Consider the following 15582-nt stretch of genomic DNA (forward strand, 5'->3'; position numbering starts at 1 on the left):
TGTTGTACTGACTAGTAGTTATTAATAATAGCATATATACGACCGTGTTTTGACGACTTGTTTTTTTTTTCGTAGTTTTTACCGTATTGCGTGTTTTAACGATCGTTTTCTTGTAATTATAATTAATGTTATTGATATTATACAGAACTTTAACTCTTTGGTTCTTCATTTTTGTTGCACATTCCCCATTTTTGAAACACTTTTTTCCACAATTTTAGCACCTCTTTAGGAAAATTGCTATAGCAGTTTTTTTCTTAGTCCTGCCAATTCCGTCTATTCGCTATTTGTAATTATAATTAATGTTATTTACATTATACAGAACTTTAATCCAGCGAATCCCAACTGCTTTGGAATCCAAGGCGTAATGGAAGCTTATCAATCCAGTATAAGATCTGTGCAGTTATATGGACCAACTAATTTCTCCCCTATTATAAACCAAGTTTCCAGGTATTTAAATATCTATGTTTAGTTAAAGTAAAGTGGGGTAAGATGGGACACCTTTGGCACATAGTATTTAAGTATCCTGATCGTGTTTGAAACAATTAACAACGACCTATGGGAGCGTGAGGATACGGTTTCTAGGTTTTATAATTCTTTGAATGTTCTTGTTTGTTTTTTAATGGGACGAGAAAATAATTGAAAAATGCGTCTACTGGTGCAAAAACGACGTTGCTGCCGAAATTTGAAAAAAGATAGTAGTGAAAAATATTGATTGGTTTATATTATAGAATGTAGGAGTATCCGCTACTAAGAAAAATTATCCCAAAGGTTTGCAACTTTCCTTGCAAAGATATTCGATGATTGACATCTATTATCCGCGTTAAGTTTTAACTCCAAATTAACTTGCAAAGCAACTTTTCCCTACATGCTTGAACGTAATATAACAAAATATTTTCTCATAGCCGATACAGTGTATGCAATATATATATAAGTTGCGTGGACATCAATCTTAACAAGTACATTCAAAGAAAACGCTTTATTAGTGAATGAAGGCAGTTCCATGTATTTTATATGAACCAACGGTTCCATTGAATTGTTGTCAACAACATAATTTGTGTCGCGCATGTTACGTCATAATGTGTGCATTCAACCGCATCATTCATAGATCCCAACCTACTGAGGAGACTCCGTTACAACCTGTGGCAGCTCCCAAAGTCACCGAGAATGTTGTGACCGAAAACGGCGACAACGGAAGTGACGTCAAAGCTTCACTTATGCAGAACGAGCAACCCACCCCTGCAAATTCGCCGCTTGATGGCGCAGCTGAGTAGGTTTCGACGTCATTCTATGATGTCATTCATATCCATAGTGTGTGACGTGTAATGACGTAATACTAACCTTCAGTGACGTCATCAACATGCATGTTTTCAGGCCGAAAGACGTCATCAAACCGGATGACGTAGCCGTTGCCGTTGACAACCAAGCTTCGACTGTCGAAGAAACTCACGCATGACGTCATCATCGCTGACGTCATCAATACAACTGCACTGTCATGATAGTGACGTTTTACTTTGTGTCTTTCAAAACAAAGCGCGGGATTTCCCCAACTCGACACCCTTTATTTCGTAACAAACGAGCGATTATGTTCCCAACATTTTTCTTTTCGATCACCGCGTGACGTCACGAATATGACGTTGTAATTCACCACGTGACGTCATAATTCGGCGGAAACCACGGCCCGTTGCACGAGCTCATGCATTTCACACCATGGTTGATTATTATTACACAATACCAATTGTGACGTGCGTATGAATTCTACGTCATAATATAAGCAATAATTTTTTGCTTCAACTACAAAAAGCAATTAAATAACTTTTTTATTTTTACAAAATCCGTATTTTCACAATTTAACTTTTCATTTCAGTGCTGCCAAACACTCTTAATGACTGCCAGATTCTCCGACCGTGGTTGCTTTTGTGCATCACTGCAAAAAGTAGTATTTATTACAGCGTTCATTATTAGTTGCCAAAAATAGTTTTTTTTTGTTTCTAAACCGACGGTGTGAGTTCGATTCCCTGTCAAGGGACTTAAGTTTTGAATATTTTGGTGCGGATGTTATTGGTAGATGGGCTTTATTTGACGTTTTTTTATATTCTTTACGTTCTTATAGCAAACCTTACAATTTGGGACCCGGTATTGAGAAATTGGGACCCATGACGTCACACCAGTGGTCTCTTACGTCATAATGGTCATTGTAAATAATTGTTCCTTTCCGACGAGTCTTGCATGCAATGTAACGGCGACCTGCTCAGCGAATGGTTTACGTCATAATTACGTCATTGCTGTTGTATCGTATACACCAAAGCGCAAATTTTTTTCTTGGTCGTCGTCGAATAAATGAGTAAATGTTAGTGGGGTTGCTTGCTTTGGGTGTAGTTCCCCCAAATCAGTGGGGGGGGGCTTGAAACGGGTAACAAAGCCAATATTCAAACTACAGGCGATCACACAGCAGGGACAGGAATTGCTTTGAACTGCCATATTCAAGTTTTATCGAACTTCACAATGACATGACTTCACCATAGCACAAGGATATAAACAAGTACCCACTGTACAAAACGAACGTTTGTAGTTTCATTGTATTAGTTCAAGCCTGTGTAAATGGCGGGGAAATCTGACAAAGAACTACACACTCGTAAATGTAACTCGCATTGTAGAAATGTGAAACAAGGTCTCACGTTTTGGTATGTCAGGTTTATGAGGAATGAGAATCTGGTTTGTGAATCTCACGTCAACCACTCTATCTTTAGAAATCAGGTTACAAATTAACTAGCACTGTGTATTTGCCACAGTTGGTAGAAATCTGAAGCATTACGTACGCTCGCTTCAGTTCGGGGGGATTTTAAAGGATTTCGACTGAAAATTTCTAAAAAATATTCTTTTTTAAAACGATGCAGGGTTAAAAGCGACTGCAGTTCTGCAGAAAATCTATGAAAAACTGGGTTGCTGGGCTCGCCTGCGGACATTTGCTGTCAATCACCTTTTTGAATCATCATATACAAAGGCAGGGTTGTGAAAGTTAAACAATATAATTTTTAAGAGTCTTCGCAAAGCTCCAGTATATAGCATGTAATCTTAGATAGCGCGTTGTTTCAGTAAACTGTTAGAAAACGTTGATTGTTTCATTAACACAGGGCAAGTGTGGCGTATGTGACCATTGTGACGTGTCCCGTACTGGGCAAAAATCAATGACCGTATACTTTGCGAGAGTGCACAAGTTCTCCACGTTGTCTACCATGAAATATTATGTATCTATTATATAGTAGAGTGGGGGTAGATGGGACATCTTTAACACATAATATCCAAATAGCCTGGTCGTGTTTTAAACAATTAACAACGGTCTATGGGCGTCGTGGGAATTCTATTTTATAATTCTTTAAATGTTCTTTGTTTTCTACCTAATGGAACGAGAAAATATAGAATGAAAAGCTGTCTTATCTTTCCCATACACAAGCTTAGATGGATGACAAAGAAAGGGGCAGCAAAAAGCAGTACTAATTTATCAATAAAACAATTTTTAAAATGTAGAAGCAAAATTTTGAAGTTAAATCTTCTGCCACCCTTCTATATTATCGCATCGACTTCAATTTTGTTTTACAATACCGACTAATTATGAAGCGGTCGCCAGTTTAGTCTTTAAATAATGAGATTTCGATGAGGTGTTGAACTCCCAGTTTGATTTCAAGTCGTGAAGCTTATAATGTGGTGCGCCATGAAACATTAGCGGTTTGATTGTTTAATTTCATATGGTTTGGAACTTGGGTGACTTGAAATTGAAAATTTTGATGCGCAAGATTTAATATAGTAGGGTGAGGAAGATGGCTCATCTTTTCATTCTATTTTCTAGTCTTTTTTGGTAGTAAACAAAAAATTTAAAAACGTATCCTCGCGGCTTTCATATAACGTTGCTAATTTTTCAGGAACACGATCAGGATATTTTGATATTACGCGCTGAATGTGTTCCATCTTACCCCACCCTAGTCTACTTATTTTTCCATTATATTCTGTTTAGTTATCATGCCCATGCTCACAGTTCCTAATAACACCAATGTTTTATATTTTTACCCACGTTAATTTAATTCGATTTGTAATTTATATTCTCGTGTTTGTTACACTGATTTATTAAATCTTTTAAAACGGGCAAGATTGGGTTACATTAATATCAAAATCCAATAACCACTCATTCAGTTTAACTAACGTTAAGTTTCATTAAATATGTATAGTATAAAACGGTAACAATAATCACCCACAAAATAACATACATGGTAACTCGTAAACTGGCACGAGATGTTAAACCCGTGTGATAACGACTGTCGTTTTCCGGCCACGCGAGAATAAAGTAAGTTACATTCATTCAGTCAACAACATATACGCATGTTTTTATTATTCTTAATGGATACATTAGCGTAGATCACTTTAATTTAAACAACGAAAAGAACGAGCTAGCAGTAAAACAACAGGCGTTAAAACACGTCAACGGTAAAAACTACACGCCGAAGGTAAAAGCGTTTTGTTGCTCAACCTATGACAATTCTGAAAAATAAAGTCATACGATTTTCCATACCAAGTTAACTGTTGTTTATGCAGTCTTACTTTAATCACACCTGCCTTAAAAATAATGCATTCAAATTCAGGAATACTGTCCCACTTTTAAGCTTAGAAAATCAAGTCAAGGTTTTTCTTATTAACTTTATATCGGTTGCGCAATTTAACGTCAGCATCACGTGACGCACGTGCTCATCGACGTCATCAAAACACATCGCGTGCTGACCACGGGGTAGTTAGATCAAATTTCATGTTTCAAAAGGACCGGTTTCGTTATTTAAATAATCCGTTGTCTGGTATCTCATCAATATAGCGTGACTTATGTTCTAGAAATTTTGTAAACACACTAGACACTACCGACACGATTGTCAAATCGTGTTTTAAAATGTTTATATGTCGAAAGGTCCTTAACATTTAGTTGTATTTGACTGAGATTAACTACTAATTGCCTTGGCCACAGGTGGAATGAACCCAAAGTTCTGGTTTTGAGACTTGTTTTAACATATCATGTTTAGGTAGATTATAAGGCTTCGGTTACCATGTAATACAATTCCCAGGAATTGCAAACGTGAAGTCTTCCTGCAATGCTAAATCGAAACATGGACATTTAAATGCATCACGACATGGCTGTGTCTATAGACGCCCATTAAGTCATAACTTGGCAGTGCGCATGTGGTATATAAATACGATTCTTAGTCTCCAAGAAGCTAATCATGTTTAATATGTAGCGGGGGTTTACGCTGCCCGATGATTGGGCAAAACACATTCCCATACATTCTGTAACGGACTGATAATATTAAATTCGGTTTAATTACATCATCTCACAAGCGTTTAACCTTTAAGGCCACGTCATTAACTTACGTCTTTCTAAAAATCCAATCGCAACATGTTACTCATTATTGCGTAATAAAGACTATTGTTCTCTCGCAAGCGTATATTTACATCTGTCAGACTTGGACACGCACTATTGAATTCACGTGACCCAAAATTTCCGAGATATTATTTTTTCGTAAAGTTTATGCAACGTGTGCCTGCATGGTGTAGTATAAAGAGATTCGATTTAAGAGTTGTCTTCATAATCTGAAGATTGTTCAGTATTATAAGACGTATATCAGTGCCCACCTCGCCACCCGTTATAAGTTACTTTCTAAACGTGGCTGCGTTTAAAATGTTCCCACTTTATTACAGTTGCAAAGATAAAATAATATGGAGATAAAACTAAAAGGTGTGATCATACGAGCAAAATGAATTACTGACTTGCAAAGAGATTCGAACATTAAATATGAATATCTTGAGTATAAAGTTTGACAATGAGCATGAGGATTACACCATGTATATGGGTGAAACAGGAGGAGAGAAGTTTTGAAAGTGAATAGCAAGCATGGGGTGTATTACAACGCCGGCAATCGCGTCTCGTATACAAGGAGACGTCCGTGTTATAACTGGACAGTAAGCATGAGCGCCACAACGTAATTATGTCTGGGCCATGACAAGACATGGTGCCATTTTTATAAATTTAAAAATCTAGAATTTTGGGATCTGTCGCAAATTTTTTATGTTTTAATTAAAATCATCCTCTGGTCAAATGAGTTTCGTTTCGTCACGGCACAAACTAATTATGCGCTTCGAGAATAAACAAAACTCGCCTCGATTAACACAAGCAACGCTGACATGACGTGTTAGAATATTACGTCTTGTATACGAAAGCCATTAATGAGTAATGTCTTGCTGTGTAATTTATTATCTAAATTAAAACCTGAGACACGATGACAGCAGAAACTTTGCTGCTCAGAACTTTATTTTGAACCACAGGCAACAGTCACGTGTTTCATGACGTCACAAAATCGGGTCTGATTAAATCGCCTGCGCGTTTGCCGTCATTCTGTCATTTCGTTTTCAGTGAGTTGGCGTTTCTTTCGGATTACTCAGTAGCAGCGGTAATGAATATTGCGAAGAACTGAAGCTTCGCAAAGATTTCTGATGTTTCGTGTACTTTCGCAGGGCGATACTAATAACTGTTGTTGGGTTTAGTGGCCACGCTTTTATTTAACGCTTTTACTCGTGTAGTTTTCACCCGTAACATGGTCGTTTTGCTGCTAAATCTCCTCTCTTTGCTGTTTTATTTAATCTTGTCTGCGTTACTGTATTAGAAAAGATAAACATTTTATGTTGTCCTTTAAAGCCGACAACTTGATTTTGTAATTTATGAATGAAATCCTTAGGCGCGGGCAAGGATCGTGGGAATCATACTATAGAATTTACCAATGCTTCCTAAATAGGTTAACGTTTATTAATTTAAGATTTTTACTTGATAACAACAATTCAGAACGACCGAGCGTTTTTATTTCGCGATGCGATTTAAAAAGAAACTTTTTAGAAATTTGCCCCGAAAACCGCCGGTTTTGTTTTAAACAAAAAGAACAAACCTCAAGAAACAGCGTTTCAGTTTATTTACGGTATATTGTCGTATATAGCTTCATTACTTAATCAAGGCGTAACTTTTACAACACAAAACCACATTATAGACAAGTTTTCAGTTCAATAAATTGTGCGTATATATCGTATTAACATTTAAAATTATAGTAGGTTGGGGTAAAATGGTACATGTATTTTATTTCTTTTAAACTTTAGTCTCAAACAAAGATTAATTTTAGAATCATATTCGTAACGTAGCTAAATGCTAAAGACACGATTAGGAAATAATTCTGTTCTAAATCTTATCTTACCCCACCGTATACTGTATATTCAAAATGCTGTTGTTTTAATTATAATACCGGTCATATATGTTTATATCATCCATTGTAACAAATGAATCTTGTGTTTTAGAAAGATTGTTAAGTTAATAAGGAGAATATTGATCCTGACACATGGTGAGAAAAGTTCGTATTCATATTTAAGTTTGGATCGTTTAGTAATATATTTGCCAATTTTGCAACGGTAGTTCTTTGCTCTTTAAGTTTTTATCACGTTTAACAGACAAGGAGTGTTTACTATTCAAAAAACAACAGCTTTGTATTTATTTCATGTTAATTAAAGCAATCATGTACTTCGTGTTGTTATACCAAATTATGTTTCTATAAATGCTTCAAAATATAATTTTGTTGTTACACAAATATGACATAATTCTATAAACGTTACTTAATTATATAAACAATACGTAACTGTAGTACCTACACGACTATGAAAAAACGTTGGTAAATTTTTAAAACACGATCAGAAAATGTCGGAAAATATTTGCTGGCAGTATCCATCTTACCCCACAGAACTATAAAGAACTTATAATATTTTTGCAGAGCTCCCTAAAACGTGACGTGTTATTCGACTGGAAAGATCATTTTAAATTTTCGATGACGTCATCAACATATCCAAAGAATTTGAAAAAGGTTCGAAGAAAGGAATTCAAAAGATTGAAAGGTGAAATAATAAGATATTTTAAACGATAATTTCAACCTAGATTGGGTTATTTACAGTAGCTGTAAGAAAAATTTCACAACAGAATATGTGAAAATATTTTGGGGTTAATATGTGCTAACTTTATCCTGCGCGGAAGTTGCAACAAATTTGTTTTAACATCAAATGCAGACACGCGGAGGTGCATGTTGTGCTATTGCTTATTTAGATTTGGTGATGCTATAAGCCTACTTATGTAGAACCCAAGTTCTTTGTTTTGAAACCTCACATTTTGGTTGTTTATCTCGAAACCCCGCACAGCGGAATTTATATTAGTTAGAACACGCAGCAGACAAAGCAGTGCATTTACAACAACTTATTTGATGGGAAATTTCCAAACCGCACAACCCTAGCTTTTGAAAAATCGTTTCTTTAGTTTTGCGCGTCAAATATTTTTCAACACAAATTCCCCCAATAAATGATCGGTGGAAAACCCAGCCGACTTGGGCTTGTTTATCGATAATAGTGTATTTTTAAAGGTTTTTAATAGGGTGGGGGAAGACGGGACACCATTAGCACATATATTCAAAAAATCTGATCATGTTTTAAACATTTAACGGTGCTCTTTGCAAGTCGTGACGATACGGTTTTATATTTTTTCAATCTTCCTTGTTTACTACCAAATAAGACAAAAAAAAACAGAATGAAAACGTGTCCCACTTCCCCACCCTACTATATGTTGGAAATCGGTGTGCGGGTTTGGGAAATCCAAGTTAGCTCGCTGCTTACCAATTATACTCACCCATGAAGAGCAGGTACATGTAAATTGTTCGTCTTAGTTCCAAATATGGCGAAACTTACCCATTGTATTGACATGTAAGTAAGCCCCATAAATCCCCATGTGTCAGATTGCAAATGCCTGCATGGTTGAAAAGGTTGTAAGTGCCTGCTGGTGACGCAATCCATACCATTATTATAAACTTGGCCAGCGGGTTTTAAAGTTACCTATACAGTGGGTTCGGCAGAAATATGTTGTACATGTTTTTATTCTTTTACCGTTCCATTGAGCAATTTCCAAAACACATTTAAGTTATTTGCACACGACTCTAAAGTTTAGCGTTGTTAATTGTTTAAAATAATCAACCACACAAAGTAACATACATGGTAACTCGTAAGCTGGCACGAGGTGTATAAACACCCGTGTTATAACGACTGTCGTTTTCCGGCCACGCGAAGATAAAGCAAGTTACATTCACATTCATTCAAAGTACGATCATTAAATATTGGCCGTTATATGTGCTAACCATATGGCGCAGTCAACTATGGCGGGCTCCATGATGCTAATGGCATCTTACCTCACAGTAGTATGTGGCCGGATATTAGATATCGGCTTACAACTTGAACTTGCTGCAAAATAAAATAAATTGCACGATTTGGAAAACCCGCACAGATGGGTTTAACGGTTAATTTACTTTAAGTCAGGCGTATAAACCGATGTCTATAATAGCCTGTCCAATTTGTGTCGAAACTTCGCGGTATAGGGTCTAAAATCTCGATGAGAGGCAGATACCATCGAAACGAAAGTATAGGTTTTAAACTGTATTAATATAGTAGGATGGGGTGGGATAGGACACATTTAGCACATAACATCAAAAATAAAAATATTCTAAACAATTAACAACGGTCTATGGGAGCCGTGACGACACGGTTTTAGAATTGTTTAAATATGTTTTGTTTACTACCAAATGGTACGAAAAAATAGGATGAAAAAGTGTCCCATCTCCCTCTACCCTACTATAACAGTTTATATACAAGCTGGTAGCGAATAATTTGCAATGAGTTTCCGCAGCTGTAGATAAACTAAGGCATTTACGTAGAGTACACGACCCTTTAATACTAAATATTCACTTCGTCATAGGCCATACGTTCCTTGATTTTGGGGGTTGCTCTCTTTACTCAACACGTCAAATCGATGAATTCACAGATTCACTGAAGCGTAACGTATATGGAAATCCCCACAGTGGAAATCCCAGCAGTGACTTGATGGCTTTCGAAGTCGAAAAGGTAATACCCGTCTTTATGTGTAAGCTCTCATTGTGGTGTTTGATATCCTTGACCACTTATGGTAGTCTGCGTATCATGGTACCAGGGGTACACTAAGTTAGCAGGCATGCCTCCAAATCAGAGGTAATAGGTTCAAGGCTCCTCGCTGCAGACGCTGCTATCATTGTGGGCGTGTGTGTCCAAAGCATAAACAGTTGGGGTACTAATGAATTTTGCAATTTGATCCCATACAGCACAAATCATTACTTTAGTTCTAACTTGCCCTTACAGATGCGTAACACAATCTTGGAATTCTTCAACGTAACATCATCAGAATACAGCGTGGTTTTTACATCAGGAGCCACAGCTGGTTTGAAAATTGTTGGACAAGCGTTTAACTGGGCTGAAGGTGCTATATTTGTTTAACTGTTTGTTAGCTCATGGGAAAACTCTTAAAAGGCATGGTGTAATATTGGGGCTACATGGGATCACATGTTTTCATTACTCTGGTTTAAGCCTAAAACAGACTTTACCCTGCTGTTAGGTGTATATACAAACAAGCAGAGTCAAAGTATATTGCATTCACCACATTCATCAATGAGGTTCTCTATGTTTGAAAACTATGAGTGTAACTGTATTTTAACAATGTCACCCCAGATTTTACCCTGGTGTTAGGTGTCTGTGTCTATACAAACAAGTAGAGCCAAAGTATATTGCATTCACCACATTAATCAATGAGGTTCCCTATGTTTGACAACTATGAGTGTAACTGTATTTTAACAATGTCACCCCAGATTTTACCCTGGTGTTAGGTGTCTGTGTCTATACAAACAAGTAGAGCCAAAGTATATTGCATTCACCACATTAATCAATGAGGTTCCCTATGTTTGACAACTATGAGTGTAACTGTATTTTAACAATGTCACCCCAGATTTTACCCTGGTGTTAGGTGTCTGTGTCTATACAAACAAGTAGAGCCAAAGTATATTGCATTCACCACATTAATCAATTAGGTTCCCTATGTTGGACAACAATTGGTGTCACTGCATTTTGAACTTGTATGTTTTCCAGATTTTATTAAAAATATAGAACATATAGGGCTTATGTGTGGAAGAACAAGTGTGGTAAAACTTTGGTGGCTGTAAATGTTTATGAACCATGTATGTTTAATGTAAAACACACACCAACTCGACATTGAGCATAAGGTGTACGAACACAGTATAATGTGTTGTAATTTAGAGGACATCCATGATATACCCTTAGTCACAAATAAACAAAGGAAAAAAATGCTGTACGTATATATGTGTGTGGACTATTTAAGAACAAGTAAGACCCTGAAGAGTACCATATTTCTGTGACTCTGTTCCTGTTTTTATGCAGAAATTGTTTTCTTTTTTTCAAGGCAAATCAAGATATGTTTACTTGGAAGACAACCACACATCAGTGGTCGGCATCAGGGAAGCAGCTCAAGATAAAGGAGCTTCCGCAGTTTGTATGAGGTTTCCTAAGTAAGTTGTTTTCGAAAATACCAATACGCATCCTTTCACCATTTTACATCAAATTTCCTTGTTTAAGTGAATTTCTAAAAGCCGCATTTGGTCCTTAAGTCTTAACCATAAGCCCCTTATGCTTACTCTGTGACTTGATTTTATTCTGTTACTTAGGCTATAAGACATAAATGTAAATAATCTTTTAACGGCTTATCTGGTATAAAAAAAACATTGTATATTCCGACGTTTAGTCTGTCGTCAGGCAGATTTGAATAGAGGTGGCTATATACTATATACTAGTCTGTATTTTAAATATTGTTATACAAGGGCACACGGGACTGCTCTAAAAGTCAATTATTTAGATTTGATTTAACGTGTTTACATTATTTTGTTTACTGTTTTAAAGAAAACGATCTATAAAAGAAAAAAAGGCCTATAAGCAATAGAGTCCCTTCTTTTTAAACTAATTGGTAAAATCTTTAATGTAAATATTTTCAGATCTGTTTCAAACATGGGAGACATAAAGGAGTTTCAACCAAAATATATTGGTTCTGAAAAAGATGGAAAATTCTTGAACAATAATCAAAATAATAATTTGCATTCAGGAAATGGGTGGGCTAAGTTTGTGTTAATTGGTGAAAATATTTACTTTATACGGATGGATGTAATCATGTATTATGTTGTGGATAGTTTGAATTTTAACATAGAGGTACACACAACATTTCAACACATGGTGTATTCATTCAATATGTGTCATGCTTAATATAAAATTGTAAATTGTACTATATATCTCTGTTACTTTATTAAAACATTAAATTAAAAGTCATATTTATCTCCAGTGAGGAGTTGTCGCATTTATTCGCCTACCCTGCCCAAAGTAATTTCTCGGGTCGAAAATATCCCCTGGGTTGGATTCGTTCGGTGAGGAATGGATTGCTTGGAAATGTGTTGAGTAAGTTACAGATAAATAAATGTAACTTGTATTCTCATAATGACAGATGTTACAACACAGGTGTTCTGTTTCACATACCTCTTGTCCACTTATAAGTTACCACATATGTAACTCTGTAAGTGAATATTGTTTAAGATTTTGTTTCAATGTATGGAAATATGGCCGATAATTTGGAAAACATACAAATATTCACCGGGTTGAAGCAATTGCCGTTAAAGAATAAATTTTAAATTGCGGTAGAAAAATCCTTTTAATAGGTATAGTTTTTGTTTTCAGATCAAAAATATACTTCAGCTAATGCTGTCAAAAAAGTTAGCCAAACAACAGTATCTAAAAACAGGGAGTCTTGATTTTTAGGAGTATTTTTCTTTATTTAATATTACTGGGATCTTTGCATGAATTACAGAAGTGGGGGGTTCATGGTACACAATGCTCGATGCGGCTGCTTTTGTGACGTCATCAAAGCTGGATTTAAAAGAATATCCGGCTGATTTTGTGTCAATGTCGTTTTACAAGATGTTCGGATTTCCTACAGGTAATAATTCGACGGTGGACATGAGGTGTATGAATACATCATGTGTGTCTGCCTGTTTGGTGTATAAGAAGAAACTCATGTTATAACCCGACAGTAGCCATAAGTTGTTTGAATAATTCATGCTTGCCTGGTGTGTCCTAAAAACTAATATAATGACCAGAAAGTAAGCATAACACTTATAAAATATAAACTACTTTTCTTAGGCATCGGGGCACTATTGGTCCGAAACACATCGGCAAGAGAACTGAACAACAAAGTTTACTTTGGAGGGGGAACTACTAGGGTCTACTTACCTTCGGAAAACTTTCGAGTTTTTAGATCAAAACTTCATGAAAGGTAATTACCACATTACACCTATGCAACATTGTTTTGCTGAAAGCCCAACTTATGTGTGTATGGACTTTGTGAGTATGTTGGCTAATGTATGCAAGGAAGTTAACAAGATGTATTTATGATCCTTTATAATAACAATAACATTCCATCACAGGTTTGAAGAAGGCACAATATCTTTTCTTGATATCCTCGCACTTAAATATGGATTCTCAACTATTTTCCGCATCGTTGGTTCCATAGAAAACATATCTCATCATCTCTTCAATTTAACTCACTGGTAATTTAGGAAATAAAGTTATTTTATCGACTAAACATATATCTGTTTAACAAATATGAATCCCAGCAATAACAATGTTTGTATCATAAGATTCATGGTTTTAACTGGTCATATGTGACGTCGTGACAAAGTGGTTAGCGTGCCTACCTCTAACACAGAGGTTATTGGTTCAAGGCTTATAGCTGCTACCATTATAGGCGTGTGTGTCCTTAAAAAACAGTCTTTATAACACAAGTGTTCTGTTTCTTACACCTTCTGCCAGCTTATAAGTTACCATGTATGTTACTTTGTGGGTGATTATTTTTGGGGGATTTTTTTCTTTTTTTATAGATGGTTGATAATTTAATAAAAATCAAACTGTAGTGTTTTGGTATTCTATTCTATATGGATGGTACCATACACCTTGGCACATTCCACAAAATGTTTAGTATGATATGATTATGCCTAGTATTATAAACACCACCCTAATACACTTAATTTATCCATAGGTTATATCATAACATGAAGGACCTTACCCATAAGAATGGAGTTAAATGCATTAAATTATATTCAGCTTCTGAATATAAGTCACCGACCACACAAGGAGCTACTATTGCATTCAACATTGTCAACAAGTATCAAGGGTGAGTTATCAGCATTTAGTATTATCTTTATTATATGTTACTCCAATACTCTTTATATTTTGTGTGAAAAACATTTTAAATCGTCAAATACGTAAGTAATATTCAAAATGTCTTTTTATTGTAACTCTTAAAGCAGATGAATGGAAGTTACACTGCTATATAAAGATAAGTTTTTTAGGTCATTTACTTAAAAAGCCAAAGATAAAAACAATACTACTGTAGTTGTTTTAATTACACAAGGCTACTAGTGTTGAACAGTAAATAATAATATATTGACTTTTATTTGTCTTTTTAATTATGATAACAAAGATAAACAATGCTTTATATCGAAAAGGCAGGATAGAATGACAAAACTACTGTCGTTAAAACATATAAATATTAGTCTTATTCAATGATTAGGTTTGTTGGCTTCAACGAAGTTTTATCGAAAGCAGCGATGGTTAACATTCATTTACGTGGAGGTTGCTTCTGTAATGTGGGAGCTTGTAACTATTTGTTGACAATTGGCGATGGAAACATAAAGCAAATACATAAAGTAAGTAGAAAATCAATTTATTTTTTCTGTTCCTTAACACAATTGTTCAGAAGTATTTATTAATTTGGTTCCTTGGCACAGTAGTTAGCTCCCTTCTTTCTACCCAGAAGGTTACAGATTCAAAACTTGGTGCTGCTACCATTGTGGCCATATGTGTCCTTGGGCAAAACATCTTATGGAAATTGCTTTAACCAAGTTATTTATACTGGGTTGTATAAATTTAGAGCAATACAATAAAAATATATATAACCACCCACAAAGTTACATATGTGGTAACTCGCAATAGATGTATTAAACAAAAACCTGTGTTATAACCACTGTCATTACCCTTCCACACAGGATAGACATGATGCATTCATTCAAAATCGTATTGTTTTACAGAGTGGTTATGTATGTGGAGAGGTTGATATCGTTGAAGGTCAACCAGTTGGAGCAGTTCGCATTACACTTGGTTACATGACAACAAAAGCTGATGTTAAAAGATTTCTTAATTTTATAAAATTGACTTTTATTACTTAAATTAATTTTCATATATTTCTTTTCTGTTTTTTTTATACGTTCCCAATGCTGTTATTGTAGAATATTGCACTAACTTCATCTCTTCTGGCTAACATGCTTGGAATACAACAATGTCAATTCTTTTTGTATGTCAATTCTTGTATTCTTCAATCGTTTTTTACACTCTGAGAAATATACATTGTTCTGCTTTTTTATTACTAATTGTGTTCCAACTTTACTAAGTTCTCTTTTGTATTTGCACCTGTTTTAGATGCACTTTTTAAAAAAAAGCGATTTTTAATACATAAACAATTTTTGCTTTGATCACGTGATTGTTGGTTGGGGATTCCCCTGCAAAAATGCG

The 15582-nt window shown here is 35.5% G+C and overlaps 2 protein-coding genes across 4 annotated transcripts; both read left to right on the plus strand.

Annotated features, from left to right (window-relative positions):
* Window positions 1-1105: 1105 nt before the first annotated feature.
* Window positions 1106-2351, plus strand: LOC100175670 (neural cell adhesion molecule 1; the record flags this gene model as incomplete). Its single annotated transcript, XM_002128145.2, is given in 2 exon segments — window positions 1106-1267; window positions 1372-2351. Coding segments are annotated over 2 exon segments (244 nt in total), but the record flags the coding sequence as incomplete, so codon positions are not given.
* A 4996-nt stretch (window positions 2352-7347) lies between these two features.
* Window positions 7348-15542, plus strand: LOC100181096 (molybdenum cofactor sulfurase-like). 3 transcript variants are annotated; one of them, XM_002122864.4, is made up of 13 exons: window positions 7349-7412; window positions 7836-7956; window positions 9851-9996; window positions 10267-10384; window positions 11378-11483; window positions 11964-12077; window positions 12305-12417; window positions 12824-12952; window positions 13156-13288; window positions 13440-13562; window positions 14051-14185; window positions 14585-14720; window positions 15102-15542. In XM_002122864.4, exons 1-13 carry the CDS (start codon window positions 7410-7412, stop codon window positions 15237-15239), a joined length of 1515 nt encoding a protein of 504 aa, XP_002122900.2. In that variant the 5' UTR covers window positions 7349-7409; the 3' UTR covers window positions 15240-15542. The 3 variants fall into 3 exon arrangements, with proteins under 3 accessions (XP_026692291.1, XP_002122900.2, XP_026692292.1); XM_026836490.1 differs by lacking the exon at window positions 11964-12077 and having other exon boundaries at window positions 7348-7412; XM_026836491.1 differs by lacking the exons at window positions 7349-7412; window positions 7836-7956; window positions 9851-9996 and adding an exon at window positions 10019-10195.
* The last annotated feature ends 40 nt before the right edge of the window (window positions 15543-15582 follow it).

Source organism: Ciona intestinalis, chromosome 10 (genome assembly GCF_000224145.3).
Source record: "Ciona intestinalis chromosome 10, KH, whole genome shotgun sequence".
In the NCBI taxonomy this organism is placed as follows: domain Eukaryota; kingdom Metazoa; phylum Chordata; class Ascidiacea; order Phlebobranchia; family Cionidae; genus Ciona; species Ciona intestinalis.

Excerpts from the sequence above, each read along its gene's own strand:
- LOC100181096 (XM_002122864.4), top strand. Across the intron at positions 12,078-12,304 it reads AATTTGCATTCAGGAAATGG|TGAGGAGTTGTCGCATTTAT; the intron begins GTGGGCTAAGTT and ends ATTTATCTCCAG. Across the intron at positions 12,418-12,823 it reads ATTGCTTGGAAATGTGTTGA|AAGTGGGGGGTTCATGGTAC; the intron begins GTAAGTTACAGA and ends CATGAATTACAG.